At 38.0% G+C, this 15,526-nt stretch overlaps 1 protein-coding gene across 16 annotated transcripts in view; it reads left to right on the top strand.

The window, feature by feature from the left end:
• Positions 1-15,526, top strand: part of UTRN (utrophin) — a 457,624-nt gene that overhangs the window by 378,254 nt on the left and 63,844 nt on the right. For all 16 annotated transcript variants that reach the window (XM_064486618.1, XM_064486616.1, XM_010983720.3 and 13 more), the window contains 3 exons: positions 5,818-5,879; positions 7,538-7,612; positions 14,581-14,782. In XM_064486618.1, the coding sequence (XP_064342688.1) occupies positions 5,818-5,879; positions 7,538-7,612; positions 14,581-14,782 (339 nt within the window). The remainder of the gene's footprint in view (positions 1-5,817; positions 5,880-7,537; positions 7,613-14,580; positions 14,783-15,526) is intronic.

Raw genomic sequence — 15,526 nt, 5'->3', positions numbered from 1 at the left:
TTTATTAGGGAATGTAATGCAGTTGCCAGCAGTTGGACACTGGAGTTTGAAGTCAAATATTTAAAGTAAAATCGGTCAGTCTGTTGAGTGATTTTCTCCAGCTGTATACACGCACAGCTGCTCTGGTCCAGAGAAGGCAAGTAATTGAGCTGATCCACGCTTAGGTCCTGCCAGGAGTGAGAGCAAAGCAAGGGAGATGAGGTTGTTTGTAATGATTATAATGATGGACCACGGACTCAAATTTAGACAGATTCATCAGAAATATTTTAAACCTCAGTCATGCATGTATATTTCTGTATTAAAAACTCAGACCATCTTCAAGTGAGACCATCTGGATTCAAATTCCATTTCTTCTATTTACTAACTGTGTGACCTTGAGCAAGTTATCTCAGAGTGTCCCAGTTTCCTTCATCTGTAAGATGGGGATAATATTGGCACTGAACTCATAGAATTATTTTTCAGATTCAGTTTACACATAGAAAGAGTTTAGAAGAGTACTTGGTACAAACTGAGCACTCAGCTAATAGGCTGTTACTATTAATATTATACATCCTCAGCTAGCATGTTATCTTCCACTCTGCACAGCAAAGAAGAAATATTTCTCTTTCTGTGATTGTCTTATCCAGAGCATTATACCTCCTTTTTCCCACATTTGTATTTTTAATTAACTCACTTGCCTTTAATTTTTTTCTCTAATATGCCTTTATAATTACAATTGGAATGGAATGATAAATGGCAAAACCCACAAAATTCAGTTTCAAACATAAAATTGGATAGATAGTAACAAATAAGTGTGTTTGGCTAAGTGTCAGTTTTTGGATAACCAGGATGCCTTTGCATCATCTTTTAGTGGAAAAAATGAGACCACTCTAATGAGAACAAATGGGTTTGAAAAATTATCTTCCCCAGATCAATCCTGGCCCAGAAATCAGTATTTTATCAATCTATCAGCATTACATGTAAATTGCTGCTGGTTCATTGTTTCATATACTGGGCAGTGTTGTGACACAACATTTTTTGCATTCTAGTTATTGGTGTAGTCTTATTTTTGTTTAACTTTCTGTGACTTACGAAAATACATTATGTATAATCATAGTTTGAAGCATATACTACTTGTTAACTTTTTTGGTTTAATATTTCATTGAAGTCCATAAAATAGAGGGACCATGTGTTATCCCAACTGGGACACTTAAGAGTACAGGGGCACTTTAATAATTATATGTGACAGCAGGTATAAACCAGGACCGTCCCAAGTGTTGAAGGTTAATTTTAAACAGTAGGTAATGGAGAGCTAATGCACAACACAGTGATTTATAAACACCATTACCATGTGATATACTTCAAAGTTTCTGAGAGATTAGACCTTAAATATTCTTACCACAAAAAATAAGTGATGATTATGTGACATGATAGAGGTGTTAGCTAATGCTACGGTGATAATCATATTGCAGTATACAAATACATCAAGCCAACATGTTGTACATCTTAAACTTACATAATATGTCAATTGTATTTCAATTAAAAAATAAAAATTAAAAAAACTAAATACAATTAAATTTAAAAATAGGTAAAACCTTGACGCTCGTACAAAAATAAACAGAGCATGTGTCAAAGATTTCATTCAACTTACTAATTAATAAGGGAATGGATAGGTTTTATAACAAGATTCAAGGAGAATACTAAGTACTACATCTTTATAGTCAACTAAAAGCTGCTAAAATGAGCTAACGATGTCAGCTAAAGCTGACAAACTGGTCACTATCCACCAGGACAATAATCAGTTGCATTCGAGTGGACACAATTTGCATTTCTGTGGACAAAAAATCATTTGCATCACTATCAGTGTTCTCCAGTTTGCATAGTTTAAAATAGCCCAGAGATAATCTAAGCTTCACAGGTGTATCACTCACAGATTTGGGGCCCACAACAAAGGCCTTCACAATTTTCCCCACGCAGGCAAAACTGGCCTGGCTGGGCGCCCTCGTCGTGTGTCACACATTCCCACTGTTGTTTGCCTCCTATGATTTTGGACTTAACTCTTAATTGCTGCGCTGTTAGATTTTTAGTTTTCATTTTATTCTTGGACAGATTCCTGTGTCTGTTCCCTCTTAGAAAGAGGATTTTTAGTAACACAATTACAATTCTATTTTATAGCTTATCAAGCTGTACAGTCTTAGGCTCCACTCTCTTTCGTATTTGAGATTGGCCAGAACCTAAACTGTGATTATTTGGGGTGGGGGGGGGATGCTACTTTTGTTCTGTTTTGGTTGCCTCCTCTGAGAGGATGGGAAGCATTTTGGCTGGATGAGCTGAGCAATCTGCAGCTGTTCAAATACTTTGAGCCTTTGGGTTGATGGTGGATTTTGCTTTAAAACCCTCCCCCCAACTTTAAAAAAAGAAAGAAAGAAAGACAGAAAATCCAACAGCCAATTGCATCTATGACTTTTTTTTAACCGTTGTTTGGTGAGCGGCAGTTATACTTTTGTAACCAGAGGCTGTGTTTATTTTCAGCATTGGCAGTTCTGCCTAATGAATCAACCGGTATTGAATTCACAAAGGGAGATGCCTTTCCCTCCCTCCATCTGTTTGCCAAATGTGTGTGTCCCCTCAGCTCCTGGTGGTGGTTTCACTAAAAAGAGCCATTAGCAAGTGGGTGTTCTCATTGAATTCTCAGTCCTCTGCCTGACTGCTTGGTGGTTTTTTTCCCCTCGTAGTTCCATAGTGGTTGTTTGCCAAAACACCACACTTGTGATTCTAGAGAAAGTGTACTTCTATTTCTTGTTTAAGTATAAAGTTTGGCTCTGCATTAACTCACAGTTTTTGTCTGGTTCTTGAGCCTTGGTTTGGTCCTTCACGATGAGGTGTCTGTCTCTGAACAGCAGTGTTGCCGTGGGGATTGAAATTACTCCAAAGAGGAGACAAGAAATCAAGGGAATGCTGGTAGGCGTTCTTAAGAAGAACTTCTTTGGATAGCACTGTGTTTTCAGCAAATTCTTCTTTAATTCTTATTGACAGTAGAAAAGAAGTTGTTTTATTAGCAAAATTTGGAGATGTCCTTTTTATTTATTTTTTATTTTTTTAACATTTTTTTACTGAGTTATAGTCAGTTTACAATTTTTTACTGAGTTATAGTCAGTTTACAATGTTACAGTCAGTGTCAAATTCCAGTGTAGAGCACAATTTTTCCATTATACATGAACATGCCTATATTCATTGTCACATTTTCTTTTCGCTGTGAGCTACCACAAGATCTTGTATATATTTCCCTGTCCTTTTTATTTTTATTTTTTTTACTTTCATTCACATATTAGGTCAGTACTTCTCAAACTTGAATGCGCATGTGATTCACCTGAGATTTTGATAAGATGAAGATTTTGATTCAGTGGTAGAAGTGAGGGTCTAAGATTCTACATTGCTGTCAAGCTCTGGGCCCTGCCATGAACAGTACAAATTTCAGGGCAAACAACTGTGATACTTTCACCGTGGTCCTTGGAGCAATTTAGATGTAGAAGTGTAGAATGATTTGGCTGGTGTTCAGTAGCAGACTATTTGGAAATATTTGCCTTTGTGTTGATGTTAAGAACCACATAGAGGGGGTAGGCAACTTTCCAACTTTTCAAGAGACAGATCTTCACATTGAACATATGTTATTTTGTTTGAGATTTTAGAATTTTCAGGACATTTTACATACCCGATTTCAAGTCTAAACTAAATATTTTTCAAAGCAAATTATGAGTTATTTAAGTGTTTTCTTACCTGTGTACATATGACTTTGATTATATCATTTCCTAGTGACGTGTCCCACTTCTTGATATATTACATAGGTTTTAAAAAAATAATTTCTCTGAAATTTGATTGTATGAATATTTTAATATTACTGTCTTCTGTATACTGTGCGATTTCACTTACTTACTAAACCGTTTTATGAGAACTGAGTGTCTTCCAAGAAGTCCTTTGAGTACTACTAAATGTTATTACTCTATTCTGACCTAGGTAATGGACAGTAAACTATTTTTAAATAAGGCCACTGACCCATTGCAGTTAGCTGGATCTATCAATCTTTTCTCTGTGGCTTCTAATTTTTGTATCATGTGGAAAACTTTCTTTTTCCAAGATTATGAAAAAAAACCTCATTTTTGCTTTTTTTAAAATCTTACTTTTATATTTAAATCTCAGATCCATTTCAGAGGATTTTGTTATGAATAGTAATGATGATCTAGGTTAGTCAATTCTTAATGTTGTAAAATTAACATTTAGGAGGTTGAAATGCTTACGTTACAGAATGCAATAAGTGTGGAGAGAATTGAGTGATATGAAGTTCTGTACAGGTCATCTGTGTCATAAAACATTTAATAAAAGATTGAATTCTGTTGAAAAAAAGAAAAAGCTGTTCACCACACACACACACACAAACACACACACACACACCCACAAAGACGGAACCTGATTTAAGAAATACATGGATCTGTTTTACCCTCATCTTATTCTCCAAAACTTCTAATTCTATTAATTAGTTTTGGAATTTATAGAAAAAGAGAAAATACAAAGACTTGCTTTTAAAAATGAAGGATAAGAATCATGAGAAAAACTATCCAATATTTATTAAAAAAAATTACTGGATAACTGGGAGAGACCAAGAGCTGAGAGAGGAGTGTGAAGTTAAAATGGTAAGAGAGACACATATGTAAGGGGAATGGAGAATCCAGATACTCATGAAGAACATGTTAGGGAGAAAAAACAACTTTTTCTCCACACTCTTAGGTTCTGCTTCTGGGGACCTGTGAATTAAACTGACAAAAGACTAATTAGCAGAAGAAAAGAGTTTATTTATGGATGCAATCTGCATACAGTGATGAGTAACTCAAAAACGTGGTTAGAATTTAAGGCTTACATACCCAACTTAGTAACAGAAAAGAATTCGGGAGAAAAGCCTCCTACGAGATAAACCAGTAGGTTTCTTTAGGAAAGATGCATACTTGTTTAGGAGAACAACCATGAGGTGAGAAAGTTTGTGATAATGTTTGTTTATGCAGTTGCGAGTAGCTTTTCTGTTTTCTTCATAGCTCTGAAACTCTCCTGGAGAAAGGGTTTATGGTAGCCTCATTTCCTAGAAGTTGCCACTTTTAGTCAGATAAAGGAAACTCTGAAGAGGCTTATGTTTGCATTTGTTGAATTTCAGATACCTTCAGCTTAAAATAATCTTTGTACCAACAATAGGGTTCTGAGTGAGTCCCCACAAGGAAAAGCGCATATTTACACTGAATAAGGAACGACTCGTGGTTAAAGAGGAGGAAGACTCAGTAGATTGTGAGGTGGAGATACTTTTCACAGTTAGAAAGTTCTTCATTTGTCTGTTCTTTGGAAATGTGATTAGGACTTCTAAAGCTTAGCAACTCTTCAGAGCACTTCTGCTCTCAGAGCATTTATTCCGAGTACGCCTCTACATCTGGCGAACACAAGTAGAATTATTCTAGAGGCTCCACTGATCTGGCTACATCAAGCCTGGGGCTCCAAGGTCCATGACGGTCACATTTTATATCCAGGTTTTAATCTTAGTTGTAATTCTTTTTGCAGTAAAGCAGATTTTTCATCTAAATATTTTAGATGAAATATTTTCATGGTATAATTGCTCAAAAAATCTGTTGTTGTTTCAAATTAGGTAATAACTGGGCATCAGGTTTCTGAGAGATCTATCAGGGAGATAATTTTGTGTGTATTCTTAAAAATTTGAATAAAAATTCTATTTGCGTATTTTCCGTGTGACAATTGTTATAAATATGTTCTTTTATTTAAATATATTACTTTTTTTTTTCCCAGTCATCAAACGCAGACAACCTGTTGGGATCATCCTAAAATGACTGAACTCTTTCAATCCCTTGGTAAGTGCTATTTTCCTTAATAGTAATGAATTAGCCTAAACAACTGAGGATTGTATAGTCTTAAAAGGACACTAATCACCAGCTTTTCTTACATGACATGTTATGTTGAAAGGATCTTGTCATGGGCACAGAAAAGCAGTTGAATTTCTAAGGGCAATGCAGTAAATAGATTTTACCTTTCTTCTTAAGAGAATGCATGGCTTGAAACAGCATGAGCCTAAGAAGGTTGATTTTAAAAGGAGGAGTGTAATTGGTTTTACCTCCCTTGTACTGAGTCATCTAAAACTTCAGCTTTGTGTGAAAACAAAAACCAAAAACAGTTACAGTGCAGCAGCCTCTGAATCCCTGCTTTAAATTTGCTTTTATCTCGCTTCTTATTTAGCAAATGCTATTAAATTAGTTTGCCTAGTTTCATTTTGTCTAAGTAGTTATTAAAAGTTAAATTTATTTCAAGATAAAAATGTAAGCAAGTACGTGAGATGAGAATCCTGACCTTGTAGATTTCTAGTAGATTATGACTTTGAACTGAGTATTTAGCTGCTTCCCTTAGGTCGGTCCAGTGCTTTGAAAGAGCTTTCTCTGTGGGGAGCTAAGGTGCTGCTAGAGAGGGAAGGTGGCACCCTAAGCTCTCATGCCCACTCCCATTTCAACAAGGAAGGCACGCCTCTTTTTATCTCTTTAAATTATCAGGCTTCTGTGGGACTCTCATAGGGATGGGTGAGGACAGCTGCAAAGGTTGAACAAGCAAGAGAAAAGCCACCAGATTGTTTAGTCTGTAAAACAAGGGGGCAAATTTTGAATATTTCTGAGTTTTCTTCTAACTCTTCTAATCTCTAATACCAATACTCTATCCTTAGGAGACAGAGAAAGAAATTCTAGTATTTTTTTTAACTTGATGCTAAATCTTTAAGATTTTTTAAAATTGTGATAAAATTGACATGTTACATTTGTTTTGAGTGTACAACATAGTGATTCAATGCTTGTGTATATTGTGAAATGATCACCACCATCAGTCTGTTAACATCCATCAGAAAACATAGTTACATAATTCTTTTTCTTGTGATGAGAATTTTTAAGATCTACTCTTTTAGCAACTTTCAAATATACAATACAGTACTATTAACTGGAGTTAATCTATTGCTTCTAAAAATTTAAGTATTGATTATAGTATAATTTTAACCAGATTGATGAAAGGGCAGAAGAAGCAAATAGACCCGAAGGGAAGGAGCATAGAAATAAGACCAGCTTTATCAGTAGTGAGATGGACAGCCTAGTTGACAGAAAACTGATTGACCTTGGGGGAAATGCCTGCAGGAGAGTCCCTCATAGCAGTAGAGAAGGCAAGACCCTCAGTCTACAGTGTGATGTATTTATTAGCCCATCAAAAGTTAGCTGTGTTTCCTTCTCATTTCCCTCCTTGTCCTATTTGAAAATGCCTTCTTGAAATCTTCTGTGTCACATTGCTTTGGAAAGTATCTCACCATGGTGCTAATGAACATTTAATTGTTTTCTGAAACGCTGTGAATTTTAGGAAGAGACTTTTTCATGTGAATAGACATAATACTTTTCCATCATTAAAGTAAACAAATATATTCTTGCCATTCAACATAAGTTAAATCATAAGCATGCTCCTGAAGGTGTTCCGTTTTCTGTTTCAGCTGACCTGAATAACGTGCGTTTCTCTGCCTACCGTACAGCCATCAAAATCCGAAGACTACAAAAAGCACTGTGTTGTGAGTTTATTCTACCAAAGTTCATCACTCTGTTGCTTGGATTGCCTTTTTTGTTTCTTTAAGACAAAGATAAATGAAGAGGCTGATGTGTCTGTAACGTTAATCTGATTTTCAGTGCACCTCACTTAAGGAATTGGCTGTGTTTCTGTAAATGCTCTATTATTCGCCTGGTCAACATGCATGCAGTAGTAAAACAAATGAACATATGCCATTCTCAGTTGGAGAACAAAGTTAACCAAAATACAGGAGTCACATAAAAAGCTTTTTCAAAAATTACGTTGCTACCCAATTTAAAAGGATTAAATCAAGGAACTGAAGTAGTAGATCATTGCCTTTTTAGTGCTTTGTATTCATTTGGAAGGGTAGGCTTCCAAACAGTTTGGTTCAATGCCATCACATAATAAAGAAACACTAAAAAATGACATTCCCCATCCAAATTTGAAATGGCACCTAGAAAACTGGATAAAAGGCTGTGTGTTCATCTAAATGTGTCCTGAGACATTTAATATTGTCAGTATGAACTTTAACCTGCAGAGGGTGTGTTCAGAGTGATCGTCTGTGGCAGTCGTTTTACTAAAGGGTCATTCCCTCCTTCATAACATAAATGTAAGTGTAAATGTGAATGCTTCTAGTGGACAATAGATTTAAACTACCTGGATTCTGTTTGTGGTTATAGTTTTAATGACTGAATGTACTCAAAGGACATTTAGACCTTGTCAGACAGTTAATATGGAAAGGGACATTGACATTTGCCTGTACTTTTCGGACAGTATTATTTGAATAATTCCAAGTATCCTTGTTCACTGACTTTTGTTAACAGTCGCTAGATGTCTAGACATTTCAGTGAAGCCTTGCAGACTACCCTTAGAAAAATGATATATTAAAATTAAAAATCTTCTCTTTAAGGCAGTAGAAATTAGAAGTACATTTTAAGCTGGTTATATGAGGAGAGTTGAGGAAAGAGGAGAAAATACAGCAATGCAGAGCTTCAGAATAAGAAAAACTTAAGCTATGTGTGGGAGAGCCACCTAAAGGGCCGAAAAACACCTCCGGATTAGGCGATGGACAGAAGGCTGAGATGACTTGGAAGCCCCTCATCCAAGGAGCCCCAGAGATTACTGGCAGGTTGCAGAGTTACCAGTCCAGCCGTGCAAATCCAGCACACTCTGGCTAGTGATCTGTATGTTGAGCCGAAGGGAACAGGAAGTGAACTGGGAGCACACAAAAGGGATTTCAGTGAGCTCGGGCAGTCCAGGGTGACGGCAGTTTTGAAAGAGGCTCAGCTGCGTGTCCCGTATCCAGCTGACAGATCTGGAAGGTCTCCTCAGGTCCAATGAGCTATAAAATGAGGACAAATGACTCAGCCACAAAATCTCCACTGATGGAGACTGCTTTGTGTCACTATGAACATGGTTCCAGTTTTCAGTAGTGCTTCTGGGTAGATAAACATATTATCGCATTTGATGTTTTCTTCTGTGGGTTCTTTTGAGTCGTAAAGGAAAAACTCTGTCCTTCAGCTCATCCCTTCAAACCAGAGAGGAGTAGAAGAGAGACACCCCCCACTTCCAAACTAAGCAGCATTTAGTCATGCAAACGCAGACATGTGCTGGGTTTGTTCAGCTGTAAATGTTCGAGGTGATATCCTTACAGCTCATGGCCTCCACTTTTCCCACTGCCTCCCGCCCCCACCGCTCTCCTCCGGGGGCCTTTGCGCCGCTGGTCCAGCTCACCTGTTTATGATTAATCTGCTCCTTCCTCTCCCATCCTTTCTGTTTACTTCAAATGCCCTGACCCTTCCTCTGCAATGCTCTGTAACCCTTTATTCCTCCCAAATGCTGTTAAAAATTTACTTCTTTTGGAAACATTTACAAGCTAATTCCACCTGCCTCCAGTTTTTCCAGAACTTTATGATCACGTCTAACGGCTGTTTCTCACCTAGGCGCCCCTCGCATGCCTTTGTGTGATAGATAACGTGAGGAGGGTCGCCCTGTCTCCATTGACACCTGCTTTAAGGTCAACGGTTTTCTCTCACTCTGTGTAGATCTCCACCCAGCACAGTGTCCTCCTGTGCAGGGCACACTGCTGTTGGTCTTTCATTGTTCGTTCATTTATTGGGCTCCAAGATTGTGCAGGAGTTAAAACAATATAAAGAGACTTGGTTCCCACACTCAAGGAACATGCGTTCAGAGACAGCATGTTACACATGGACATTACCCCCAGCTTCCAACAGATCCTGTGGCCCTCAGGATGGAACGGCTTTGGCCTCGGTCCATGTCTTCACCCTCCTTGTTCACTGTGCCCCACCATGGGCTCTCCTAGTTCTCGTGGACAGCTGAAATGGTGAGCTCTGCAGTGTGTGCCTCCTGCCTGCAGAGCTCCTGTCCTAGCTCTTTGTGCTGGTCCTCGTCCCATGTCTGGGACGTTCTCTTCCTTTTAAGGTCCTAGTTTAACTGTCGCCCATCTCTAATGAGGCTTTCTTGGCTACTCTACTCCAAACTAGGTCACTCCTGATTTTCCATCTCAGAGATTCAGTTCTTTCCTTATGTGGCACTTGTCATAATGTTTGATATTCTATTTATTTCCTTACTGACCATCTGTCTCTCTAAGTGAACTAAGCTTTCATGGGAGAGATGAGTCTGTTTTCTTCCTCACTGCTGGCCTCATACAACCTCTGGCACAGAGCCATCTCCTAGGACACAAGGGAATGATTTGAGTTGGAAAGTTGATGGAGTACACCAGAAGATCTGTATAAGATTGATGGCTGCACTTTTTAATAGTAAAATTTGTTTAATTTTGGCACATTTATAAATATGATCTCCTGCAGCAAAAATAAACTAGTAATCAGCATCAAGATGGTTCAATCTGAGAACTATAAAATTGCTTGAAAAAAATCAAGAAATCTGTATAGTTTGTTTCCATTTATTTGCATAGTTCAAAACTGGACAGAAATGCTATATTATTTAGGTATATATATATATATATATACTTTCAGAAATTGAAAGGGAAATACAAAGGTTAGTGGTTCTCCCTGTGATTGTGAGGGGGTGTAATTAGGAGATTTTTCCAAGGGGCTTCCAACAGATCAGTAAATCTGTTTCTTTAACTGCGCAGCGGATTAAAGGGAGCTGCTTCTATCATTTTTCCTTAGACCACACGTATGTATCATACCTATTCTTTTGTGTTTTGATTAAAAAGCTCTGTGTAATAGGCAGCAACAGAGAAGCCAGAGAGAAGTACTGTCAGAGGAGGGAGAGTTTCCCTTCATTGTGAAGAACAGCGCAAGCTGCCTTGAGTTGATTCCAGGCAATCAGCCAGGCCCTAAAAGCCACAATTTAGGCACGTGGCTATAATCAAGGGTAAGAAGGAAGGAAGTTATAGTCGTGAGACCCAGGGGCCTGGGTGGAGTTCAGGGACTATCAGGTAGTATTGGAGTCTAAATGGAGAAGCTATGAGCTGTTTTGTCCAGAATTCAGAAATGTCCTTAAAATCAGTTTAGGTCCAGTTTCAAGGTCATTTTTAGTGAAATCTCTGACTCCTTTAGTTTTCTGTTGTTGTTGTTCCTCAAGCTCTCACAGTGCTGTACTTAACATTTGGTTATTTTCTTTATAGGTTGGGTTTCTGTAGATCAGTTTTCTCTTTTGTGTAGGTTAGGAGCAGGGCCAGTGGTGGACGTATGCTTTAGGCAACATCTAAGATCAAAGGACCAAGGGAACAGAAGACAAGTGAATAGTTCAGGTGAGAGATGATGGAGACTGAGTGGAGGAGGGGAGATGAGGGCATGGATTTGTAAGGAGGGAGAACTGGTGACTTAGGGGGATTTGGTAGTTGATAAATTGCAGAGGGTGAAAGAAGGAGAATGTTACGATATCTCAGGATCTGTAGACTGAGATGGTCTGTGGAAGGTGGTAACACCACTGCTGGATTTCAGCATAACAAAAAGGCAAGACCTTTATTTGGAACATATTAAGGTGGAGGTCCCTGGAAGAGGATAATAGAGCACTGGTTGGGAACAGAGTAGCAGGAATGTGGATCAGGTATTCAAGCAGGAGATCAGGATGAAAAAACAGAATCTGGAGTCATCCGGAGAGAAGTTATCGGTGCAGTAATGAAAGTGACTGAGAGCATCAGGCTTGCAGAGTGAAGGGGCGGACACGAGACCCTGAGTGCCACTGACATTTCTGAGTTGTCAGAGGAAGAGGAAGTAGGAAAGGTGCTCAGAAGAGATGGTCAGAGTAGAGGAGAGTCACAGAAGCCCCAGGTCAGGTGCTCAACAGTGTGTGTTTTTGCAGAACCAAAGAACGATGATCCAGTTCCATTCAACCCCCTTTGCCACATCTGTGGGCTTAAAGATAAAGCCCGAAAGTTGGTATAAAATGATTCTGCTGTTTGTTTCATTTGCCACATGACTGAGCTGTCATTTGTCTCCCTTTGCAAAGAGAAAATCATAATTTTCTGTGATTTAAATGTAGTCAGTCTTTAAAGGTACCTAAATGTGACACTTCAGGAAGATGTATTCCTGGTTTAGACACTGAGGCAAAGTGTCAGAGTAAATCACTAAAAATTGAAGACATGATAGTCTGTGGGATGTGGCAAATTACTGTCACAGCTACAAAGCATATCTACAAAGGAGGTTTTTTGAGAAGAAATGCAAGGACAGACTGATCCAGGAAATGGTCTTTTTGGAATTTGGTCTGTTGTCACTTTATGCCATGTGAGGATATAATAGCAGTGCTGGGTTGCTGGCATAATTAGTGTCAGGATCGGGAAACTTGGAGCATTTGGCAGTATTTGAACATGTTTCTTTCTGTCTATGTAGAATTATAGTTCTCCGGCTACTGTCATCCATTAAGCACTTCTCTTTGTCAAGTACTGTGAAGAATGAATTTGAATTCTGCTTCTGTCCTCTGGAAGTTCATAACTGAAAATAGTGTACAGTGCCAAGAAATGGGGTAAAAATGACAATGAAAAGCCCAGATGATTCTTAGTTGTTTTTTTTTTTTTCCTGACACCATCTCGAATTCATGTGAAGCTTCACACAGCTTTCATAATTAGCTGAAATTCTACCAGTGGTGTATTTGGCATCTGAAGGAAATGGATTGGCCCTTTATCTGGGCTTGTGTTTTACATTTGTCTCTTTCTCTCTTTTAAAAAAAAAAAATGACTTCTCTGTTGAGTTGTTTTAGAAACGATTTTAATCTGTTTGGTTTTAAAGCAATTCTTTTCCATTGTAGATAATTTAAATAAATAATTCCATGGTGTTTGAGCAGCTAGAGTAGACACATTTAATAAGGGCCTTTAAAAAATTCAAAATTAGTGGTTATTCAATGGTTAAAAATATAAATATACAAAGGAAGCTATTTGTACATTTTATTTAACTGTCAAAATGTATCGTATTTCTGAGGGAACAATTTTGTATCATGCAAAGGGAAATTAGTTGTTTATATATTAAAAAAGTTTTCCTGAGCTTACTTTTTTAATGTTAAAAAAGTTAAATATGGAGGTAGAGGAAGAATTTTATAAAGCAGTAATCTCCTTGAGCAGACCATAAATTCTTGTCGGTTCTGTAAATTTCCAAACCTTCCTGTTTAGATTTGGAAGAGTCATCTCCACGCTCAGTAAGTGCATAGACGCATGGTACTTTGATAATCTGTTTTCCTGTTTTCAGTTAGCTAATGCATGACTCAAAGTTGATTAAAAGGCAGGATTATATAAGATTTCTTCTTTTTTGTCTAAACTTTTCCTCCTGGCCTCGGAGGACCTTTCCCCATCCCCAGGCCAACGCGATCTGCCCCTTGAACTCCCTGTATCTGCCTCACGGTAACCACGTGCCAACCACGTGTGAGCCGCATGCTACCCACACTGCCGGCCGTCATTTCATAGAGCTGCCTAGGCTTCTTGAATTCTTGTCTTTCCTCAAACAGAACTATCTTCCTGAAATTATTTCCTTGCTTTACAGGGATAGCTTGTATCTCACCTATTCTTTAAGGTCCCTTTCAAATCCCATCTTCCCAGGGGTTTTTTTTCTAGGCTCCTTCCCTTCCCCGAACAGTAACAGCTCTCACAGAAATGTATGTCTTCTTCTCGTAGGACATTTTCATCCCTTTTGGAAGAGTTATAAGCATGCTTCTCCTCCTTCTCAGACCGGCCATCTTTGAGAGCAGGAGCTCTGCTTTATCCTTCTGTGCCCACCCAGCTTGGTCTAGGCGTGGCCTAGCCCTAGCCACGCCCACTGTAGGTGTTCTCCCTGTGAAGAGTAAGGCTGCAGCGCCGTGGATGTGGGGCCTGTTCCGTGAGCCTCTTCTAATCCCGCCTAGCTACACATTGTCTATTTGCCAAAGCATCACAGGAAGCACAGTAGGTTAGGGCCAGATGGTGAGGGCCTTATACATCAGGCTTGACTCAGTGGGCAGTGGAGAACTATTATTTTTCTAAAGAATCTATTTTATGAACTAAACATCTGCAGTGAACTTTGTATCTCATGATGTACATGTGAAGAAACTGTTTAAGAAGGATCCATTTTGCAGTGACGTTAAGGATGAGTGGGAGAGTGGTGAGCAGGCTGCTCTTGGTAGTTAGAAGAGCAATGTCGTATTTTAGATGTTCTAACATTTGGAATAGACTTTGAGATTTATGCTTTCTTATATTCAAAAGTATAAAAAGGCTGAAGAGAAGAAAGCCAGAAAACTAAAGCAGGAAAAATTGATATTCCAAAGAGTGAAAAATGAGATCATACTGAAGAGTGACAGAGTTTAGATCAAAAACATGAACATAAGAGATGTGGATAAAAGAAGAGTTTAGAGATGTAAGAATGGAAATGTGATTTATTTCATTAAAAATAGAAATTAGCTAAAAGGGGTAGATTCTTCCATTGAAGGCTCAGGCTAAAAACCCAAGACTGGAAATGGTTTTGTTTCAGTGTTGTTCTGTAATGTAATGACTGTACGTATTCCTTTCTCTCACCTGACTAGTGGATCTCTTGGAGTTGAATACAACAAATGAAGTTTTCAACCAGCACAAGCTGAACCAGAACGATCAGCTCCTTAGTGTTCCAGATGTCATCAACTGTCTGACAACCACTTACGACGGCCTTGAACAAATGCATAAGAATCTGGTCAACGTTCCTCTCTGTGTGGATATGTGTCTCAACTGGCTGCTCAATGTATATGACACGTAAGTTTCCATTTTTTTTCCTCATTAAAATATAATCATTGGGTGGAATATGTTGATAATGCAAAATGTCTAAATTTTTAAAGTGGATTTTCAAGAAAATACTTTCAAAGTACTTTTCCTAGTGGAAATATTTATGTTACTTGTTGAAAAGGGATGACTTTCCAAAATTGAGCTTTTAACCAACAATAGAACAAAAAAGAATGTCTACCAGGTGTTTTAAGACTTTGCTTCAATTTATAAAGCCTGTCAAATTTGTATTTTGTGACCTTGCTAGGGGAAACCTAATGAGAAAAAATCCGATTTGCTTCCTCCATAATCTTTTGTAGTATTTCTTTTATCAAAAGACAAAATTTTGTACATACTGTTATGAATTAAAATAATTTATTGGCTCATAATAATCTACTCTCTATTTTTTGTATGACAACTTAAGAGCAATTTGAATGGCAGTTAGAGATTTTATTTGTCTTTTGGTATTAGCTTTATTGATTGCAGTGGTGGTGATGTGTATATATGGCATTTTAAATAATTTACGGTATAGGACACCCCAATATCTGTAATTTAATTAAATGGTCACTGTTACATAAAGATCACTCTCAACTTCCAGCATAACTCATTTGCCATTAATTTGTCTTTTTTGATGTGACAATGCACTTGTGAAATAATCAGTTCTAGAAAGACCTGCTGTGGGCTGACATCTCTGAAACATTAAGAATTACTCATTCTTCTGGTAGGGAGTAAAAGTGT

This window comes from Camelus dromedarius, chromosome 6 (genome assembly GCF_036321535.1).
Source record: "Camelus dromedarius isolate mCamDro1 chromosome 6, mCamDro1.pat, whole genome shotgun sequence".
NCBI classification, from domain to species: Eukaryota; Metazoa; Chordata; class Mammalia; order Artiodactyla; family Camelidae; genus Camelus; species Camelus dromedarius.
This window is presented reverse-complemented; position numbering and strand designations above follow the sequence as displayed.